Genomic DNA, 20476 nt, shown 5'->3' with positions numbered 1-20476 from the left:
TCCACTCAGTTGCCATGTTTAACAATTACAATAACCCTTACTCGTCTACGATCTCGGTCGACCCTATCCCCAAGCGTGGCCACAAGCGACGAGCCAGCCGTAACCCGTCTCCGGAAAGAGGTTGCTCTCCTTTTTCTGTGAACTTCGGGCTGCCAGAGGAGGCTCGAGAAGTGGCCCTCGCCCTATCGCAAGAAAGGGTTCGTCTAAGCAAGATCTCCACCGAGGAGTTATCTGGTGGAACTTCCTCACCTAGCGCACAATCCTACTCCTCGAAGCGACAGAGGCCTTCCGTTATTGATGCCCACTTAGAGCCACCACTTCCTACATACTTTCCTACCAGCAGAAGCAGCTTAACGTACGATCCTATTCGCTCTCTCGATCGTCCGCTCCCACAAGCCTCAACCAAGAGCACATTCCCTGTCGATTCGTATTTCAGCTTTCCCAAGCCCCCTATAACTCCAACTCAAGTTATTCATCTGGGCGAAAAAGCTGTCTGGAGTGAGAATGGATGGCTATCTCCAAATTATGAGTCTAACTCTTTTACAGACAAGAGACCAGGAGAGAGGCCAGGCGCCGCCAAAAGCGCCGCCGACCCTGTAATCTCTCCGCACAATCCATTATCTGGTTCCCTGCAGGCAGAGAGGGAATCAGTGAAATGCCTAAACCAGAAGCCCGGAGCAAGTTCTGCTCTAGGTGCTAGTGGAGTATCTGGGCTTCGGCGTCCAGATAATGCAACAATGAAAAGACTGCTAGGAGGGTCGACGGCAGCTAAACGGCAGACACTCGTTCCGTCTGCGCATTCGGTGCCAGTCCACAAGAAAGATGGCGACAGGGCAAGAAAAAATGAAATACTATGGTCGCCGCATTACATCAATGAAGCCAGAACACACTACTCCGGAGGACCTGGGATCAAAGCGCGAAAATTCAATGACCCATGGCAGGGTCCTACCCCTGCGAGCGCACCTGATACCAAGTTGATGGCCAGCAGGGACTTTGGTGGACTAGAGAGTCATCGTCGTCGTCGATACAATGCGGAATACCCTGCCAGCCTCCGCTACGTGGAGGAGGTCCAGGACATGTCTCCGGACGACTTTCTGTCAAAGTCTCCCGATGACTATAGTATACCGGTTATCTCGATTATGAATAACACAATATCAGAGCGAGGTAAGTTAAACATGAATCAAAGCTCTCAACTCACATCCTCGCCGTATTCTCCAGTAATAGTCCTTCGGAGTTTACAGCCTGATGACAGCAACTAATCATTCGAGTATGACAGCTCCTTCAGTCATGTCAGAACTCCTGTCAAAGCCCCTGTCTCAGAGCATTCCAAATGACGTACCCTGCGAGGACTTTGCTACGTTTCGTATGGACAGTCCGGGCAATCATAGATCGATCGCTTTGGAGGCAGGCCGGCGCGTGAATGGACGGCGGCACATTCTTACAGATTGCAAGTACACGATATCGCAAGACCTGACCGACAGCCACGCTTCAGCGCTAGTCCTCTTATATGCTCTCGCAGAGCGCAAGCCCACACGAAAGCGTCCGCCCGAGTCAAAGAAATTCGGCCTACAGGGGCTGTCGCAAAGGCAAGTTTCTATGCGTATGTCTACGCCTATTCCTATACCACGCCACCGGGATCTCAGTCTGAGTAAAGAAAAACCTCGGTATTCTTCGCTATCCGAACAAGTCATGGCACAGCGCAGTCATTAGGGTGGTAGCACCGGACGTGGCCGAGCCCCAACCGCTACGCTATGGTGGAAGAGGACTCTGACGATGGGAAACACCACGACATTTTGCGTCTGGAGCTAGAAACTCACATGAGCAGCTCAGTAGGCTGAGAGCGCTTGACTGATGGGAGTGCGGTGACTCAGCAATCATTTCCGAGCGAAAAGGTTGCACAGTCAACAACAAGAGTGGTAAGAGCATTCATAAGCGGGTTTTGCACGCTGCGTCTCAGGTTCAACTGTAGAAGTCGTTTGCAAGATGCCAACTTCTGATCCCTACGCGAGCTTGCGCGAGCCAGGCCTCGGCTGTTGCAGCCTAAGCATTTCACCAGAAGCATACACACGCAGGCAAATCCACTGCGCCGCATGAGGCTCGAGTAATCACGTGGTGACGACGAATCAGCCACTTCAGGCTGCGGCACATTATTGCCCTGCTTCTCTTCGTGACTGCGCTGCATTCTCCTTCGCGCATCGCAACCATTTCCGACTTGCAGTGTTCTTGCCAGTTTCTATTTCCTAGACACTGATACACCGCGCGAGCGCCATCCAGAGTGTACCCTCGGCCCCGCTTATAAGGACCCGCCTACCGTCGAAACATAGAGCCTAGCCGTAACAACCCACTCTGCCGCCGAACTGAGTAACGCTCACTATGTCGGTATATTCCACCTGGGAATAATCCGCCATGGTACTCGATCGGAACAGTAAATTTGGTTCCAGATACAAAACGTCCCGGCCGACATTTGACCCCCCAAGATACAGACTTTCGTCCACGAAAACGACATCGTCCTAACGGTCCATTACCCAGTGGTCCAGGCCAGAGCCTCCTCAGTATCAGCAACGAACACGGGCTGCGTCGGGCAGATGATGACACGCTACGACGGGCTCTTGGGAGCCGATCGTGCACAGAAGGTCAAAACAGGAAGAACCACGGTTGCAGCAACGCTCGGGGCTGCGGCGGCAGGAGGATCCAACGGTCAAGGACTGGGGGCTTGCCTTTTCAACGCGCACGCCATCTCCCGTGATAGAGGTATCTGTTACCCTGACAGAGGCTTTCGATGCAGTGCGGTTCCTCCTCAATGCGTTCAACTCCAATGCATCGGCGATCGACTTCGATGCAGTAGCAGCTAAAGTTACCTCTCCTCCTCACCGGCGGCCTCTGCGTCCGGCGATAGTACAAAAGTTACATGATCCGACAATCACGCCCGGAACACTATGTACTAGACTAGGCGAACCTAAAATCGAGGCTAGTGACCTCGACATGGTTTTGCCCTTACCGGCCAGGAATGCACCTCGACAACCAGATCAACCGACACAAACGGACAACAATACTTTAGTCCCATTTACTCAGCGGTATGCGCCCGGAGGATTTCATATTTGGTCTCATCGAGTCGTTAAGTACACAATATCGGAAGACCTGAGCGACCCTAGCGCTGTGTCACGCGCGGAGCTATAGGCTCTAGCAGGGCGTTGCAACTGAAAAGCCGGCAAGACTCAGTTGAAAGCATTTGATCGCACTCTCAACAGATTCTCCGCGTTCCGGAATCGAGGTGATGAGGCTCGAATCAGAACAGACACATCACCTGGAATAACTCCACCAGTCAGTGGCATACGCCCGACCTTCGAAACTCCTGCTGATATGGATGTGGGGTTGCCAACAAGCAACCTCCCAAAAGGAAGAGACTGGCAACTAAGGTCTCCTACGGCCGTTAGGATACTTCAAAAAGACAGAGATGCGGAATCCGGATGGTAGTAGTTCGATCTCCCTTAAAGATGTGACGCTCTGGACTTGACCAGGAATATACCGCGAATCCGTCGCGATCGTGCTTAGATCCATCCCCAGCGAGCATCTCGTACTCAATTGTACCTCGCACTACCTCTACCTCTCGTTCGTCTAACCTTCCTTCGACAGAACATGAGTTCGAGCCCCTCTAAAGACACCGAGAGATCATGTCAGCATGGTTTGAGACCCCGCTGCTACTCTGTCAAGAGTGGACGATTCAACAGAAATTCCTTTGGGTGACATTCGAGTATCTAAGAGAGGACTTGAAGACAGTACACTATTCGACTCGACTATCAGACTGTAGACACGGATGCTCTGTCCGATGAGTTCATCGCCAAAAATTGCGCTTATCCTCCAGCGGGACTGACAAAAGTACCTTTTCAGCATCTCAGGCCCTCGGTCCGGGCAGCCTCGTCGTCATCTTCACCGCGGACTTCTGTGACATACCTCTCAAACTCCATCGTGATGGCTATGACAGACTCAAAGTGACTAAGCTCTAGCCTCTCATTGTGGAACATGGCTAGCTGCATGGCACAGTGGACTGTACTGCGGATCTGCCGGCCGTTCAGCGGCTGCTCCGAGAGCTTCGGTACGTGGAGCTGAAGCTTCTGCAAGTCGAGGCCGACCTGTCCTTCCGGGATGGAGCGAAGCGCACTCAACCACACCTGAGCGCGTCCGTCGCGGTCCAGGGAAGGATAGTGCACGGCCAGCTGGATGCGGCTCTTGAAGGCCTCGTCAAACAAGCCGATGCGGTTTGTGGTCAGAATCAGGATTCCGTCGTAGTATTCGAGGACGCGGAGGAAGACTGAGACGAGGGCGTTGCGCTTGATGTCCTCGGTGGTCCGCCGCTCGAGGAAGATGTCGGCTTCGTCGAGGAGCACCACGCAGTCCCATTCGGTGCCGATATGTAAGACTGACTCGAGATACTTCTCGACGCCCTCGGGGTCAATGCCCATGTCGCCGCACGTGACTCGATAGAGAGGCTTCTTTGCGAGTTCTGCCACGGTCTCAGCCGTCAATGTCTTGCCGGTGCCGGGGCCGCCGTGGAGCAGGATTATCAAGCCATTGCCCTTGCCCTCGATAATATCGACACCCTTCCTCGATGTCAGGTGGACGGAAACGAGCGCCTTCACGAGGTCCTTTTTGCGTTTATCGAGAACCAATTGATCGAAGGCTTCGGTGTTCCATTTCAGCTCATTAATGTGATCCACTTGCAGGGTACCTGTACCGTTCGATTAGCGAAAAATTTGTGCCCAAAATGTGGGGGACATAAGACCACTGACGCCACTTCTTGTCCAGAAAACCAAAGCCTTGGACGTATGCCGGCAGCAGCATCAGCATCTCGTCGTGATCAGTTCCTTCGAGCTGCTCGAGAGTCTCTGATGGGATCTCGCCGGCGTCGGCTCGTCTTTGATGCTCGATGGCTTGCTGTCCTTCTTCTGGCTGATGGATAACACGATACATGTTGTAATCAATCATATATCGGTGTTGTGCCTGTAGTCTCATGTCAACTAGGGAATGCGTTACACCGACAGCATCAGACTCACTGTCCGTGACTCAAACGGCCTGTGAGGCGCGGTGTAATGAATGTATTTCCTGCCGCGACAGTCCCAGAATTTGCGGCCCCGAGAGAGTAGCTGGTCTCTTACACCAGACAGATCGAGCCTGAGTGGAAAAATCTCCAGACTATTGACGCTGACGGGTTCTTTCTCTAAGGGGCGGCGCACGTGGAGTTTGGTCTGGCGCACTTTGAAGGCTCCATTAAAGTCATGGGACCAGCAGTCAAGAGAAAGGCCATCTTGCGCCTCCTGAACTTGCTCAAGCCTGTACGCAAGCAGGATCGTGTCTTTGCGTGTGACGACGAGTTCTCCCACGCGGAACAGCTTGCTGAAATGCGCATCGCTAACAAGTCCCGATGAGAAAAGTGTCTCCGCTTCCGCGTGGTCTTTACTTCCCAGCTCCGCGATACAGCGCAGAAGCAGGCTCGTGTATCTCTGCAGTTCTGGCCCTGCGGACAGACGCACTACCTCCTGAACCTCGGCGGCGTGATGGAAGTAGAACGGAAAGGGAAAGCTCAAGCTCTCTTCATCCTGCCACCTACTGAGGATGTCGGAATTCCCGAGGACAGTAGACAAGTCGTTGACGAAGTCGGTGGATTGCAAATCCAATCTGATCGACTGTGGTAAAGCCTCGGGGCCGTCACATGGAAAGCGAAAGAAGTGTGCTTGGTTTGCGCGCAGGAATGGCTCCTGCAGGTGCGGTAGGGTGACCTGCTCAAAGAGGGCGTCGACTTGCCGAAGGTACGCGTCGCAGGAATACGTCTTGTAGATGACGATGCCGGCTGAAGCCACAAGCTCGTTGTAGTCTTGGATGCGCTTCTTACCGCGAAGCTGGCTGGCCTTGTCGTCGCCCGGGAAGAGCCTTGGAGCGTCGAGATATAGAGCGTTCTTGACGTGGCCAGAGTGGTCGGTTTGACGCCCTCGTTTTTGCTGGCAGTACACTTGGTAGATATCGATCACAGTGTAGTCGTCTTTAGAACCGAAACTATGGCGTGGCCGTTTGAAATCGTGTTCGTGTGACACCTCGGTCGCGCCATCGCTCCGGGCATCGTCGTCGTCGTCGTCGTCTTCAGACAATTCACGTTCTCGCTTGTTGCTGGGGGCGAACCTTGGGTTGGCTATCGGGGCCCCACGTCTGAAATCCATAGCTATGAAGCCTGAGCGTGGATGTGTTTCAATATCCTCTAGTAGTAGGTTGATCCTGTTAGTGAAGGAAAGATATATCAAGCTGAAGTGGCCCTCACCACCTCGAAGTCCTTAGAGCCGTAACTCGCTAAACCGCAAGGCAGACCGCTGGCGTCTCAGGTGGAGGCTGAGCTGGTGGGTGGCTTGGTTAACATGTGCAGGTGAATGCGCCTAGACGCCCGATCAGGGGATCTAGCAGCATCAAATCCCGTTCTCCATTCGACAGCCTGTAGACCTGTCACCTTTAGCCACGGGTGAATGATAGGCGCAGTAGCTGAGCACATGATTCATTGGGTTGAAAGACTGAGGGCAGAGCCTAACCCTGTACTGACAGCCTCAGGCATCCAGGCAACTACTGGCATCGGGAAGCCTTTGATTCGAGTCCTGAAATGACGCTTGTAGCCCGGGCTGGTCAACCCATTTTCAAGCTTCATTTTCTGTAATGGTACGACGGACAGTCATGATACCGATTGAGTCTCTGACGCTATTTGAATACGACGCTCCGTCTCGCTTTTCGGTCAACGGCACGAGCCCGCTTTGTTGCCTTTTTGTTGATGGGTTTAGGGCGGGCAACGAATGCCGTGAATACGCGACCCGAGGCTGAGAGATCCGCCAGTGCTGATCGATCCGAACAATAGCTCGCGATGAGGATTTTGACCACACCTCCCCGAGACGCCACCTCATCCGCAGCGAGTTGAAACATGGAAATGAAATCGCAGACTCGGGCAGGATCGTAGTTAAAGTCCTTAAACACGTCGCTCGCTTCAACCACGACAACACATTTCGACAGCTTCGAAACGACCTGAGAGAACAGAGTCCGCCACTCGCTCTCATGGTGGTGAAGTTTGAACTGTGATGCGCTTAACTTCAAGTCATTCTGGTTTGGCATCGTCGGGTCATGTCGAAGTGCTTGCGCTATCAGCGTCTTCCAGAGTCCTGTTCGATCGGTCGATTGTGGTCGGGACTTCTTACTCTCAGATAACGCCCAGATGGTGCTGGCACCCGCCGCCCGACCATAGTCGACGACGCTGACAGCCAGGTCCTTGAGTTTTGCTTCCGTCAATGGACTGCCTTGAACTACCAGCAAAGCAGAACCGTTGCTAGCTGCCCAACTCCGTATAACATTGACAAGATTGAGTGACTCCTGACCTGCGTGTTTCCAGGGTTGTCGTCGCTTGTAGATAGCTCGACATTGATCTAGTCGCCGGATTGCATCTTCACCAACACCCAACTCGTTGAGTATTTCAGCGAACTGTAAGTCCCGCAGTCTTTCCTTGTTATCAAGCACGTCGCCGGAGATTTGATGGCTCAGTGCGTGGGTGCCTAGTGTGACGTTAGGTAATTGATTGGAATTGGTAGGGTATGGTCCTTACTGCTTGCGACGCAGAACAGGCTATCAATTTTGCCTTCAACCAATGCCAACTGAGAGACAGACTTGGCGAAGGCACCGTGCAACCATTCTAGTTTGCTGTCGACAGCATTCAGACTCGTAACGCTTTGCGTCTGCATCAATGTCACACCACGGAGTTCGACTTTGGCGGCTGAGTCTGCGACCGTATCGAGTGATGCCGTACAGGCCTTGATCTGGTCGACGGTTTCCTTATAGCCAATATCATAGGGCTCTGACACTGACTTCAAAGCTCTCCACCAGCTGCTTTTCTTATACCACTTCACCGCCTTCATCAAGAATAGGATGACATGGCCGTAAAGTCTGGCAATAGTTGGTAGAATCTCCGCCGGGGAATAGAGTTTCGAGTACACCGTCACCCGCTGCAGCGATTCGCCGACAAGCGTCAGCGCTTCCGCAATCTTTGCGAACAGGCGTGCATGATCAATAGCACCCTGCTCATCAGTGAAAGGTCCTGAAGGGTAGGTACAAGTAGAACCCTTACCATGAGAACGAACTTTATGGCTCCCCATGCGAGAGCGGCGTACTCTGGATGCGACTGTGTGAAGACGTCGATCACGGAGCCATAATACATAATCTGATGCGGTAGCCGCGAAACCCATGTCGAAATGGGCCCGCCTTGAGAGTGTGAGGCTTGGTAGTCGCGGTGAGCGTTTTCGGCCACGTTGAGGACATCTTGGAGGGACGTCTGTTTGTCGATCCAGTCCTTCTTGACCTTGTCGTTGGTCACTTCTTTCTTGAAGTATTCGACGCCTTTCTCGAACGCCTCCCGGGCGACATCGTAGGTTCGTGTTGTATCACCAATGTATGCGCTTATTAGCAGCTGTGGGTCGTCTTTCGCTGCCATTGCATATCTAGTCGCCGCCGACGAGGAGGAAATATCTCGAGGGCGGCAATTATAAGCAAGAGTCAATCAACAATGATCAGTAGTCCTCAGGATGCAATCAGAGGGCAACCAGAATGCCCAGCACGTCTCCGTTTGCAGGTGTTGCACAGCCCACTAGCACCGCATACGAGCCTGCATTCACCTGGTTAAAATACTGCAGTTCAGCTACCCCTTCGGGTCGGCCAAGGCGCTGGCTGTTCGCCCATCCACGGCCGCTAAGCCCCCCCCCCCCCCCCCGCGATTCAGCCTCAAGGGCAAAAAGGTCGTGCACGTGGCTGTAATGACTTTGGTCGCTCGCAGAGGCGGATAGCCGAGAGTAATCAAGTCTTTTCATGCCGACCATAAGGGATAATTTCAGTCGTAGGCATCTGAAAGGATGATGCAGCGGATGGGGGACGGGCGTCGAGATTCCGGTCGTGAAACTGAATTTTCTCATATTGATTGTATTTGAATCACCATAGTCGACTATCCAAGAGCGTAACCTGTCTTCTGTGTCTCTCCTCCACGACTTGAGCGCTCTATCCCAGCTCTCCCTCAGCAAACTCGACTCCTTCTAACCCTTCTGTCCTAGATATCGTGTGACGCTCACAGCTCCCGCTCTCATGGTGACCAGACAGACATCCTTCATCCCCGTACATTTGCTTGCTTATCCTTCCGTGCCCAACTCTGAAGGCCCCTCGATCCCTTCCCATCACACTGTCAAGTATGATAGAGCCTGAGAGCAAAACTTCGCGTGCAAGCAAGTTAGTTTCGCCCAAGGTCACTGCCCCGCCCCATTATAGTGCGTTCGAGGACATTAACCAAGCCATCTTCTGCCCTGAGAAGAGGGATGCGTGCACCTGTGCCTGCTTGAGCCGACTCGGGATTCTCAAGGGTACGGGTGGGGTAGAGAGGCGAGTTGTTGGTAAGGCTGGCGCCCTCGTGCTCCTCTTCAACACCATCCTGCTCAAGCTGCTTCTGGATATCCCTCTTGCCATGTCCAGGATCATTCGTCTCCTCGCCCACAAGCGCTTCCAGTGGCTTCTTGACAATGCTGTTCTTCACCAGCTTCGTCGAGACAGCAGGCATGACAACCTCAGAGTCCCCGGTCTCAGTGATATCCTCCACTTTCGCGTTCCTGAGAGGAACGACATCACGTCTATCCACCTGCGTGACACTCCCTATATACGGGTGGAGTTCTTCCGGCTGTGGGCAGCCCACAGTCAGGCATTTGGTGCGTTCGCCGATGGAAGAGGGGTTTTTCACTGGCGCGGCTCCAGCGAAGCAGATGATCACCACCGACGTCGCAGCCAATTTCGTGAAGGTGACCATGGTGAAGTGAGCTGTTCTCAGTTGCGAGATCGAAAACGGCTAAGAAATCTGCGAGCCTTTGATCTGAAGACTACCAGCTTCGAAATGTGAGGATGTCGTTGCAGCAGCACAATGTCGATGGGGGAATCCGGCATGTGAACGTGTCTTGGGTTGATGACGATGCAGGTCTGTAATATTGGAGATGTTGATCGAATATGACCTTTGCTCAGGGAGATCTCTGAAAATACGGACGTTGAGGATTATATGTACATTTGAAGGTCCTCATCCATGTGCGAGGAGGTGTGGATGTCGCGATTCGTGCTCCACCTCGACCAGAGTTGTCTGCATTTTAAGTTCTTGCAGATCAAGAGGTTTCGCTGGCGCTGGCTGGTGTACCGATGGATGTGTTCGCCCCTTGCAGTAACTAGACTTTTCCAGAGTCAGGAGTCTCGGTGACTGGGGCCTGTCGACAGGGATGAATGTCTGGATCAAAGACTGACAGCCTTGGCCCCCGAGATGCGACAAATTGAGGCGATGAAATCCAGCTAACAGCCAAAGTATCTCTCCTCTACCCATCTCTTCTCATTGTCTTCGACGATCCTGGCCACCACCACCTTGATCTTAGGGAAAACTGTCATCAACCTCTTCAGGCCCCGTCGCCCAGCCATACACGTCACAAAGACAATTCTTCCCTCGGCGACCCCATGATCAACCAAAACTTTGACAGCCATCAGGGCAGCTCCACCACTCGACATTTGTGGGTCTAATAGCATGACTGTTTCGTGTTCCGCAAGATCAGGGAAGAGCTTGAGGTAGTGCAGTTCTGGCTCCCCGGTACGAATGTTGGATTGTATAAGCAGTCGTCCTGTCAGGCAGTCTGGAATGGTTCGCTTGAGCCCCGTCTCCATACAGCTTCCACCGCGAAGAATCACCACAGCAGAAACTTTGCCGGCTGATGTGAGTCCAGAATACGTATAGCCTGTTGTGGTTGTAACGTCGGCGGCGATATAGTTGTGGCAGTCAAGAGCTTTCTCGATCAAGAGTGCCGTCAACCTGTCAAAGTAGAAGACGAATTCAACCTGGTCAGTTATCGGGTTTCGGAGGATTGTTGATACCCCGACAATCTGTGGTGTTTCACCTAGGACCATGACATTTTCGGAGAGAGTATAATCCTCGACCTGTTGGCCCAGCTTCTCCAGTTCCGCGTTGTGCCTGATGGACTTCTCCTTCAAGATCTGTCTGGTCTGGTTGACGATCATCTGAATCGCCATCTTATTCTGCATACCACGGGGTACTATCAGGTCGGCAATCTCTCTTTGGGGGTCAACGAATTTCTGAAAGACGGGTTTGACATAACTGAACCACTGTTTGATGGTCCCTTCAATAGTTCGACCCCGCTCTCTCACATCACGCACGATGCGCCTCGACAGACAGACATCTGGATCTGCTTCAACGAAGATCTTCATGTCCAGTAGGTCGAGGACACGCGGGTCGTGCAGGGCTAGAATTCCTTCGAGGATCACAACATGTGGTGAGTATATCGAGACGGTCTTGTCTAATCTCTGATGTTGCTGAAAAGAGTAGATCGGTATGTCGGTTCTCTTCCCTTTCTTGAGATCTATCAGTTTCTCCACAAGGAGGTCAAAGTCGATTGATTCCGGTGAGTCGAGATCGTACTCATTTCGGTGTGCCAGAGCATTTTGTTCAGGGGTTAGCGACTTGTAGAATGAATCGATAGACAGGATGATGACCCAGGGAAGATTCAAGGACTGCACGATTTCCACCGCCAGACTTGTCTTGCCAGAACCTGAAGATCCAGCTATGCCGATTATGCTCATGTCCGCCCATGGTGGGGAATAATGTGCTTTCTGGGGGATCTCGCTGGGAACTTCTGCCTTCCGAGCTGATCCAAGGATGGAGAGATTTGTGGTACCTGTCGAGCCCGACATTCCGTTGCGCAGTGTAGAGAATTGGATTTCAATGTCTCAATGGTAGCTGTAGGCGATTCAAATCCTCTGAGCGGGATAGCTCCTTCAAGGTAGAAGCAAGATAATGATCGTTGTTAAAGCCACAACGACAGAGCCGGTATAAAACGAAACCGTCAACACCAATCGCCAGTCAGATGCAAGCTCCAAGAAGCTATGAAACCACAGATATCCTGTGCAGCGAAGTAGCAGTGAACAAACGCCCAGGTATATCGAGTAGACTTGTGAGCGTCGTTTGAAGAGTGATATCGGGTGGAGGATGAGATATGGTGGATCTCGGAACGGAATTATATTGTTCCATTCCGCCACACCACTTAACGGTGCTCTACACCAGTTTCTCCGCAGTTTTGTTTTCAACCTGCTGTAGTCTGTGTCTTTGCTTATAATGCTTCCTTCCAAACCGCTCTGACGGTCTGCCATGGACCTGGATAACTTGTCAGCAAACTGGAAGAAACTTCAAGCCACTCTAAGCACGAAGACAAGTAGCAACTCCACGAAATTGTCAAACCATGGCGTGAAACGCAAACGGGTAGTCGTGAGGCATACCGCGCCCAAGAACGCAGCAGAATTCGCGGAATCTAGGAAGAGACCACGTATCCGCGGGACTATGGCTACAGGTGGCGGCGTATCTACGAAAACACCGTCTATCCAAGAACTAGAGCAGTCTGACAACGCTCCTCGTCCACGGTTTCTTGCCAACTCATCATCGCAGGTCAATGCTGGGTTGTCTCCCGAGTACGTTTCGCATTCCCCTTGACGTCCTTTGTCCTGACCAGCTGTTAGGGTGGAAATCGGCAGGTACGTTGCTCTAGATTGCGAGATGGTCGGCGTCGGGCCGAATCCAGATAGCGAATCGGCACTTGCTCGTGTCAGCGTTGTCAATTACAATGGCGACCAAGTCTACGACTCCTACGTTCTTCCCCTTGAGCCTGTCACAGACTACCGAACGCATATCAGTGGCATATCACACATTCACATGAAAATTGCACGAGAGTTCAAAGAGGTCCAAGTGGAGGTGGCAAGGATTCTGGAGGATAAAGTTATTGTTGGCCACGCCATACGGCATGATCTGGCAGCCCTGATGATCAGCCACCCTCAACGAGATATTCGGGATACAGCTCGCCATCCACCGTATCGCAAAATAGCTGGAGGTGGATCGCCGCGACTAAAAATTTTGGTGTCAGAATTGCTAGGTTTTGAGATACAGCAGGGCGAGCATTCAAGTGTGGAGGATGCCCGGGCGTGCATGCTACTGTTTCGAAAAGACAAATCGGCTTTCGAACGAGAACATGCCAAGCGATGGCCAGCACCGCCTCCCGAAAGACATCAGGACGTGGAAGGCGAGAAGAAACCTCGTAAACAAAAGAAAAAGAAGAAGAGGAAGCATTGACCCACGCAGCCATTTGCCTAAGCCTGGCACTATGCGTTTCTGCCATGATAGCAGAACAACCCGCTGGTATGACCTCATCCGATTTATGGTGCTTCCTGCTGCTTCCTGGTGACATCGCCAATCTCTTGGTGTTAAATGCAGCCTTACAATAAATGACGAGATACGACAGAACTTAATTAAGGAATCAGAACTGACCCGGCGTATAGCGAATTCGCCTGCCACCTCTGAATCGCCAATGTCTCGATGGCGCAGCACGCGGTCTTCTCGCAGGAGTATGGCAAAGCTCCTCTTCCTATCTCTCTCTCTAAATTCCGGAGTCTTACGTTTCCTGGTCGATCGCCCTGTTTGATACCCGCGTTCAGCACGTCTTTATCCGTAGCTGAGGCATAGGCTTCCTGTTTTACTTACTCCTTACTATATGGGCCATGCCAGGCTTAGACCTCCTTGCATAATAACCCCATGGTCTCACCGTGGTGGTTTTATCAGACATTGTAACGACGTATACGTTCCATTTAATCCTTTGCGCATGCTTCTATACCACACCTACAGTCGACTTAGGTTTTCGGCAATTGGCGTCGGCCAGACATTTATCCGAAAATTATCCGGGTTAATTGGATTCCTCTTTGACGCGTCTTCAGCGACGCGTCGAAGCCTCCCTACAGTTCAAATCCAAGTCTTCCCCATCAACTCCTCACTACAACAACAGGTGACTTTGCGTATCCGGAATCATTTGGAAGTACCTGTGAAAATGTTGGCCTTGCAGCGAAACGCAAACTTTACAGACAAATGTGTTGTCAACATCCTCCCCTGCCGTATCCACCACAATGGTCCGACCAAAGTGACAAAGAGATACTGGTCGCTAGAAGCTGAGAAAGGTACTTGTCGGCACGCGTTCTCAGATATCCCCAAGGAGACGCTAACATTGGCATTCCAAGATGGTACGGCAACTTCATACTTTCGGGGCCGCAAGTTACGAGGCAAACGCATAAATATACCCTCTGGATACCAAGGTAATAAACTCCGAAGCCAGATACTTAAGAAGGCCTTACTGAGAGGGCCGTAGGGGTCGTCGCAAAGGACACCGATCGGTATCTCCCGCAGCCTTCCAAAACGCAGACTGGACCCACGTATACCGTGGTGGATGAAGATATTGAAATTGCCGAAGAAGACGACGACGACGACCCTCCCGAGCCAGTCAAGGTCTTCGAGGAGTTATCCACCTTTGAAGAGGTCATTGTTTGGGGCCATGATGCCGTGCCAACAAATGAAGATACCTTTGTGAAGGGAATCGAAGAATGGATCGCTTTTGCCGAGGCGATCCATGGTCCTTCCACGAAAAACTCCCTGCAGAACAACAGACAGCTGGTCGCCCAGGAAGATAACCAGGACATAAGTACGACCACACAAGTCTCGACTCCCTAGCCTCCTTTATCCTTTAGGTATTGTTGCTTGGCTGTAGACCACTCCTTCTTCAACCGAATATATTCCTCCGAAGCAATACACCGCCTCCAATAGCTCTTGAAGATTTCGCTCGCCTCTTCTTTCTCCTTCCGCTTCCCCTCGACATCGTCTCCGGTCCATTTCTCCAACTGTTCTCCCTCCGCACCATATTTGCGACCGCCTTTATGGTTGGCGTATCGACGGGCGCGCGTCATGCCCATTTGGATGAACTTGCGACTCATGTCCGCCCCCACCAAATCACCACGTTCCACATACGATTCGAAGATGGACCACAAGATTTCTGCTGATTTCTGCGCCAGTGGAACAGTGCGAAAAACCCAGTAAGGCAAGATAAGACTCTTGTATGGTTCAAATGACAAGACGCCCATTTCTCCTCGTGCGATTTCGTATGAGTATCGCAGTTGTAGATCATCCAATGCGGGCGCTTCCAAAGGGTAGCATGGCGGCGCTAGGCTTTCAAGTGTCGTCTTCGGCATGGTTTTCGTGAAGAGCAGGACTTGCTGGGCCTAAGGTCAGAAGCGGTTGGAGGTTGAAGAGGATGGGAACAGAAATGCAGACCACTCATGACGACACTCGACCCCAACGATGCAGGTGGCACCTTATCTGTTCCGTCTAGATCAAAGTTTGTTCCCCCCTAGTCTGTCAGCCAACATTCATCCAGACAGCCACTCTGGCGAACAGAACAGAAAATCAGGGAACATTCAATACATCTGAGAAACAAAATGAACGCGTCAGATCAAGAGATCATTGGTTCCCCCAATTCGCCCCAATGACAGTGATTCGAATGTCTTCTCTGTGCTGTCATTACCATGAGTGGTAATAGGCATCGCCGCAAGACATGCCGAGACCTCACAAAAACAAAAGCTTACCCAATGTTGAATAGAAAGATGGTCCGCTCCTAGAGTCGACGGATGATACAGCCTGAGGTAACTATGCAAGCCACAAATAGCTGTTTTGGGATAGCGACAAAACTCTCAAACTCTCTCTCTACTCCGACCAGAAGGTTTTGAAATCTCGAATTCTCAATCCACTTCGACTCTACTATTACCCTCGTTCGAACAACAACATCTGGGAAGAGGAATAGGAATGCATCAACGACCATAGAGATCACGATAACCACTGCCTAAGCGTTCAATCATGGTCCCCCCCAACCATCCAGCCGGGCAATTCACACCACACTCTTCGCCATTGCCGTCCAAGATATCTGTTGCCTGCTTGTTTGGTCGCTTGCCACAGGGCTGCTATGAGTAAGCACTCGCACCCAGTGGAGTCAGCTAGTCTTGAATGCCTTTCATGTGCTCTGTCAAGCGAGAGAGGCATTTAGCGTCCCTCCAGACCACACTCAACCAATGACAGCCTCCTTGGGTTACCGAATAAGGAACCGGCACTATCGTTTAGTGTCACTTCCTTGAAGCTTCTGCGGAGCGTACCCCACAACCTACCAGTGTTCCCTGGGTTCTGAGGCTGGATCATCGACAGATTTACCAAGGGTAAGTAAACTGAAGACTGCTTTTGTAAGCAAAGAACCTTGGCTGAATCTGCTTAGGAATGAGCAGACGGCGCGACTTGCTAAAGCAGCGAGACCGCCTACAACGCTGCCCGAGAAGCAGTTCGCCCATTTTACACAGTGTGGCATGACTATGGCAGGCACCTGTCACTTTGAGGGTAAGCGAAGCCAAGGACGCCATATCAATCACGCTTATATCACCTGAGTTGCCGTCCAGCTGATGAGAGGCCTGTTGCTTGGCCGGTTGATCGCCCCGGGATGACTCCTCCTGACAGTCATATCTGAAGTCCTTGGCTCTGGAGAGTATTTACACAAGTAACACCTTAAGAAGAGTGTCCATCGCTGACAAAGACTTGGTCGGGACAACGAAGACTTCATCCTACCGATCACGTTCCGTACCTCTCGATCTGCGAAGTTCTCGCACAATGGTGCCCTCAGCAAAATCCAATGGAGCCACTAGACAGGACCATGATCGTGGTTGGAACATGTGATTTGGATACTAGTGGGATGTCTTCTAAGTGGATTCCCGGTCGATGTGCTCCAGCCCATTCTGAAGTTCCATCCTTCTCGGTTATCCACAGCCAACTTTCTTGGTCTTGCACAGTTGCAGCGAGAGAGAAAAGGTGCTCTTCAAGGAATCATACGCGTTATTATTACCGCGTATCCTTTTCGCCGACAGCGCCTCCATGATTAAGCCGCCCAGCACATGCTACATGTGTCCCATGATCATGGCGTACCCGATCTCTCTGATGTATGCCAATACATACTTGAGGGAACAGGGGACATGAAACATGGACTCTCGAGCATTGACGCTGCCTGATCATCCGTTCCATTCGCACTGTGGCTATACAGTTCTTTCAGGATCTGGTTCTCCGCCTCTAGCTGAACAACCGTGGCCTTGAGCCCCTTAACGATTTCGAGAAGCTCGCGGTTATGCTGGGTTAAAGTCTGGAGTTGTGAATTGTTGGCAGCCAAGGTTGACGAGGCAGCCTTCAGCTGAGCTTCCTTGCGTGCCCGATACGCTCGTTGGGCTTTTCGATTCTGTGCACGTCGTCTCTTGGTGACTTTGTCAGCGGCACATCTTGTCGCATCCGTTCAGTACACGTACCTCGCCCCGAGTCTGAACCACTTCACATTCCCTGCCATACTGGTCCACCACAACAATATGCATATCACGGATGGCCCGGTCTCGCGGGGCTACTGGTGTTGAGCATGCTTCGCTCTGATCAGGGGATTCGAGTGGTGTCGAGGGGTTCAAGCCATATGTGTCGAAGGAAAGGGGCGACGCTGTGACAGAGTTCTGAGAAGAAATAATCTGTCAGTCTAGGCCGTTCGCCAGAGAGCAAAGAAGAGACCTACATCGTCCCAGCCAGAAGCGTCAGAGACGCATATCTGATCGAATTCCAGGAGCTCTCCCACCTCCAGGGAGTTGAGGTCTGCCATGTGGTGAACAAGGACGGCTTATGTCGCCTTACTAGGGCGCGTGTCAACCATGGGCGAAGAAGGTCCCTGCTTCGAAGATGCAGATCTCTCAATCTTTTATGGTGCTTGATTCGGTATTTCTACCCTCGGTCCGTGCTCAACGGGACGAGTGGCCTATAGACCAAGTAGCCACCGGTCATCGCGATGACTTAGGCTGAAACCGGTCTCTGCACCCCCTCTTAAAGATCGATCTATACAGAGTTCTTCGATCTCAATGACCGCCTTGGGTTCCTTTGGCGAGGGGCAAAGGCGTTGAGAGTACCTGAGTCTGCCTGCCCTCACTACAGACTCGAAACGAATTGAACCAGCGCACATTCGGCACAACCAGCAACGGCTATGCAGTCGGGGTGGCGTCCGAAGGCAGAGTCTACCGATCTTTTACCCAATGGAGACATGGCGTCTGAGCCAAGAAATGAACTGGGCAGGTTGTGGCCAGGGGCGTGGTGTCTGTGCGTGCATGTGGAAGCGGAGGGCGTTAAAGTGGCAATGTGGTTGTAACATTACTCGGTACTCGTACTCGCTCTTTTGACGAGGCTGGCACGGTGTTGCGTATTTGTACGAGGAAGTTGTACCCTGGCAGCCTGGGCGCTTGGGTCGGTAAGCGACGGCATCTTTGATTGCTGAAAGATATACTGCCTGATCGGGACTAGTACGTGAATGAACACCAGTTGCCAAGACCTTCCAGACACCTTTAAAGCTGAGCTTCTGGGGAATTACAGCAATCAATGGACGACCTTGATGATCTCCACGCCTTTGTTCAAATGTAGTTGTTCGCAGCCGCCATGTGAGTGGCTACGCTGGTCTCGAGCCAACGCGTCGCCAGTATCGATCAGAGATGTCTCACTCCCGCAAATACAAACTATGACAAGCTGTAGGAGCTTAGGTACGGTACCAGTCATGGCAACCGGGTCACCTCACGTCTTCACCTCACGTCTTCCTTGGTATGAATGGTACACAGGCATTGTGTTGATCCCAGCGGACAATACTCCTAAGGGTCGCGTTCCCGCAGACTGACATCCAGACACTACTCGACCTTCTCGGATGAGACGACTATTCTCCTCGGCAGGAATGCACACTACCAAAGCTAGGTGAAACTCACAAACTTCGATAGCCTGAAGTCTTGTCATCAGCCAGCGCGAAACGTCTCGCAGACGCGGTGATGAGTCTGATGAAGCGCGTCCCTCACTTCACTTACCTGGGCCAAGCTTCAAGCGGTATTTGAGTTTCGCCCTGGCGTTATCATACAGCATCATTTGCAATCCGAGATCTCTCGTGGTTGGTATTTGGCGTCTCCAGCCTATCTTGACGAGAAAGCATTCACTTTTTCTCCCGCTCAACTATTAGAGGAAAGCAAGTTTGATGTGGATGTGGTTGGTGATTACCTCGTGGACTGTGGCGAACAGGACAAGGTCCATGTCGGAGACTCTTATCGTTTGAATTCGTGGGGAAGTATACTGAACTACGTGTTTTGCGGCAGCGAAGGACATATCATGCCGATTCTCCTGCGAGGCATTGTTGGACCATCTTCAAAGCCTCGTGGTACACATGACGTGGCAAGACGCTGAAATATAACAAAGTCAGCCCCAATGGCAATCTCGAGTGTCCCACGAGGTCAAGTATTCTTATTGAGAGCATGAGAATGATCCTCGGTCGAAAGAAGGCAGACCTGGGGTTCTATCGGAGATCAGCCAGACATCCCCTGATGCTGCCATAATCAACACATCTGGCCAAACAGCTCAGACTACAAATGATCGATCAGATCAAGGCGGCACACCAAGGGTCATACCGCCGTCCACCGCAAAAACCTGGCCAGTGAGCCACGAGGATTGCTTACTACACAGGAACAAAGCTGTGCCTGCGATATCCTCGACTGTGCCCAGCCGAGGCCAGGGAGTGGCCTTCTTCATGTGCTTGATAATGTCTCCGTCCTCGAAGTTCTTGCGGGCCATACCGGTAGCCACGACGCCTGGGGCTATACAATTGATGTTGATCGAGTCCTGCGCGTGGTCTAGTGCCCCGGCGCGGGTCATGTGGTTGACGGCCGCCTTCGAGGCAGAGTACGCCACCTCGTAGGGGAATGCAATGCTGCCGGCGCAGGACGAGACGTTGACAATCTTACCCCGACTTCCCCATGCCTCGTCGACCTCCTGCTTCAGAAACTGCTGGATGGCCAAGCGATTGCACTTCGAGGTGCCTAGCAAGTTGACGTTGGCCATCTTTTGCCACAGGTCATCGTCCTCGACGGCGAATTTCCGGAACGGTGCCCAGTAGCCTGCGCAGTTGACGACGATATCTAGACGTCCGAATTTCTAAGAGGATCCGCGAGTTAGTTCTTGAATCTATCATGTACAAGTCAATCCAGCAGGGGGGAATGTGGCGTACCGCTATACCCTCGCTAAAGGCTTTTTCAATGTCTGACATGACAGAAATGTCCACTTTGAAAAACACGGCTTGTCCGCCCTGCGCGAGAATCACATCAACCGTGGTCGTCTGCAGGTCCTTTTCGAATCCCTCCGGGTTCGCCTCTGGCTTGAGATCGCAGCAGATGATAGCGACGCCCTGGTTCGCGAGGCCAAGGGCAATTCCTCGACCCATGCCACTGCTCGAGCCGGTGACGAGGGCCACTTTACCCTGCAGCGTCTTTTGCGCCATGATAAACCAACGTCGGTGCGAGTCGTACCCAACTCGATTTGCAGGGTTTGTGAAGTTGGTGGGCGGCTGTTCAAGCTTTTTAGGTATGCCACTCGTCAACGCCTTACAGTTCGACAACCGTTTATCCAGTATCAGGGCAAATGCTGACCTTGATTAACATTGATTCA

At 52.0% G+C, this 20476-nt stretch overlaps 9 protein-coding genes across 9 annotated transcripts; 3 read left to right on the top strand and 6 right to left on the bottom strand.

Moving 5' to 3' along the window:
* Positions 1-14: 14 nt before the first annotated feature.
* On the top strand, positions 15-1710 carry Z517_05017 (uncharacterized protein; the record flags this gene model as incomplete). Its single annotated transcript, XM_013430345.1, has 3 exons — positions 15-498; positions 547-1164; positions 1277-1710. 3 exons carry the CDS (start codon positions 15-17, stop codon positions 1708-1710), a joined length of 1536 nt encoding a protein of 511 aa, XP_013285799.1.
* Positions 1711-3884: 2174 nt separating this feature from the next.
* Positions 3885-6209, bottom strand: Z517_05016 (uncharacterized protein; the record flags this gene model as incomplete). Its single annotated transcript, XM_013430344.1, has 3 exons — positions 3885-4726; positions 4788-4998; positions 5052-6209. The coding sequence occupies 3 exons, from the start codon at positions 6207-6209 to the stop codon at positions 3885-3887; spliced, it is 2211 nt and encodes a 736-aa protein (XP_013285798.1).
* A 523-nt stretch (positions 6210-6732) lies between these two features.
* Z517_05015 (uncharacterized protein) lies at positions 6733-8503 on the bottom strand (the record flags this gene model as incomplete). The annotated part of the gene is made up of 3 exons (XM_013430343.1): positions 6733-7571; positions 7622-8090; positions 8141-8503. The coding sequence occupies 3 exons, from the start codon at positions 8501-8503 to the stop codon at positions 6733-6735; spliced, it is 1671 nt and encodes a 556-aa protein (XP_013285797.1).
* A 783-nt stretch (positions 8504-9286) lies between these two features.
* Positions 9287-9853, bottom strand: Z517_05014 (uncharacterized protein; the record flags this gene model as incomplete). The annotated part of the gene is made up of 1 exon (XM_013430342.1): positions 9287-9853. The coding sequence occupies one exon, from the start codon at positions 9851-9853 to the stop codon at positions 9287-9289; it is 567 nt and encodes a 188-aa protein (XP_013285796.1).
* Positions 9854-10377: 524 nt separating this feature from the next.
* On the bottom strand, positions 10378-11781 carry Z517_05013 (uridine kinase; the record flags this gene model as incomplete). The annotated part of the gene is made up of 1 exon (XM_013430341.1): positions 10378-11781. One exon carries the CDS (start codon positions 11779-11781, stop codon positions 10378-10380), a length of 1404 nt encoding a protein of 467 aa, XP_013285795.1.
* A 454-nt stretch (positions 11782-12235) lies between these two features.
* On the top strand, positions 12236-13207 carry Z517_05012 (uncharacterized protein; the record flags this gene model as incomplete). The annotated part of the gene is made up of 2 exons (XM_013430340.1): positions 12236-12552; positions 12601-13207. 2 exons carry the CDS (start codon positions 12236-12238, stop codon positions 13205-13207), a joined length of 924 nt encoding a protein of 307 aa, XP_013285794.1.
* Positions 13208-13955: 748 nt separating this feature from the next.
* On the top strand, positions 13956-14629 carry Z517_05011 (uncharacterized protein; the record flags this gene model as incomplete). Its single annotated transcript, XM_013430339.1, has 3 exons — positions 13956-14082; positions 14143-14217; positions 14271-14629. The coding sequence occupies 3 exons, from the start codon at positions 13956-13958 to the stop codon at positions 14627-14629; spliced, it is 561 nt and encodes a 186-aa protein (XP_013285793.1).
* A 2272-nt stretch (positions 14630-16901) lies between these two features.
* Positions 16902-17618, bottom strand: Z517_05010 (uncharacterized protein; the record flags this gene model as incomplete). The annotated part of the gene is made up of 3 exons (XM_013430338.1): positions 16902-17231; positions 17284-17475; positions 17535-17618. The coding sequence occupies 3 exons, from the start codon at positions 17616-17618 to the stop codon at positions 16902-16904; spliced, it is 606 nt and encodes a 201-aa protein (XP_013285792.1).
* Positions 17619-19417: 1799 nt separating this feature from the next.
* Z517_05009 (uncharacterized protein) lies at positions 19418-20309 on the bottom strand (the record flags this gene model as incomplete). The annotated part of the gene is made up of 2 exons (XM_013430337.1): positions 19418-19966; positions 20040-20309. 2 exons carry the CDS (start codon positions 20307-20309, stop codon positions 19418-19420), a joined length of 819 nt encoding a protein of 272 aa, XP_013285791.1.
* Positions 20310-20476: the final 167 nt, after the last annotated feature.

This window comes from Fonsecaea pedrosoi (assembly GCF_000835455.1).
Source record: "Fonsecaea pedrosoi CBS 271.37 unplaced genomic scaffold supercont1.3, whole genome shotgun sequence".
Classification (NCBI taxonomy): domain Eukaryota; kingdom Fungi; phylum Ascomycota; class Eurotiomycetes; order Chaetothyriales; family Herpotrichiellaceae; genus Fonsecaea; species Fonsecaea pedrosoi.
This window is presented reverse-complemented; position numbering and strand designations above follow the sequence as displayed.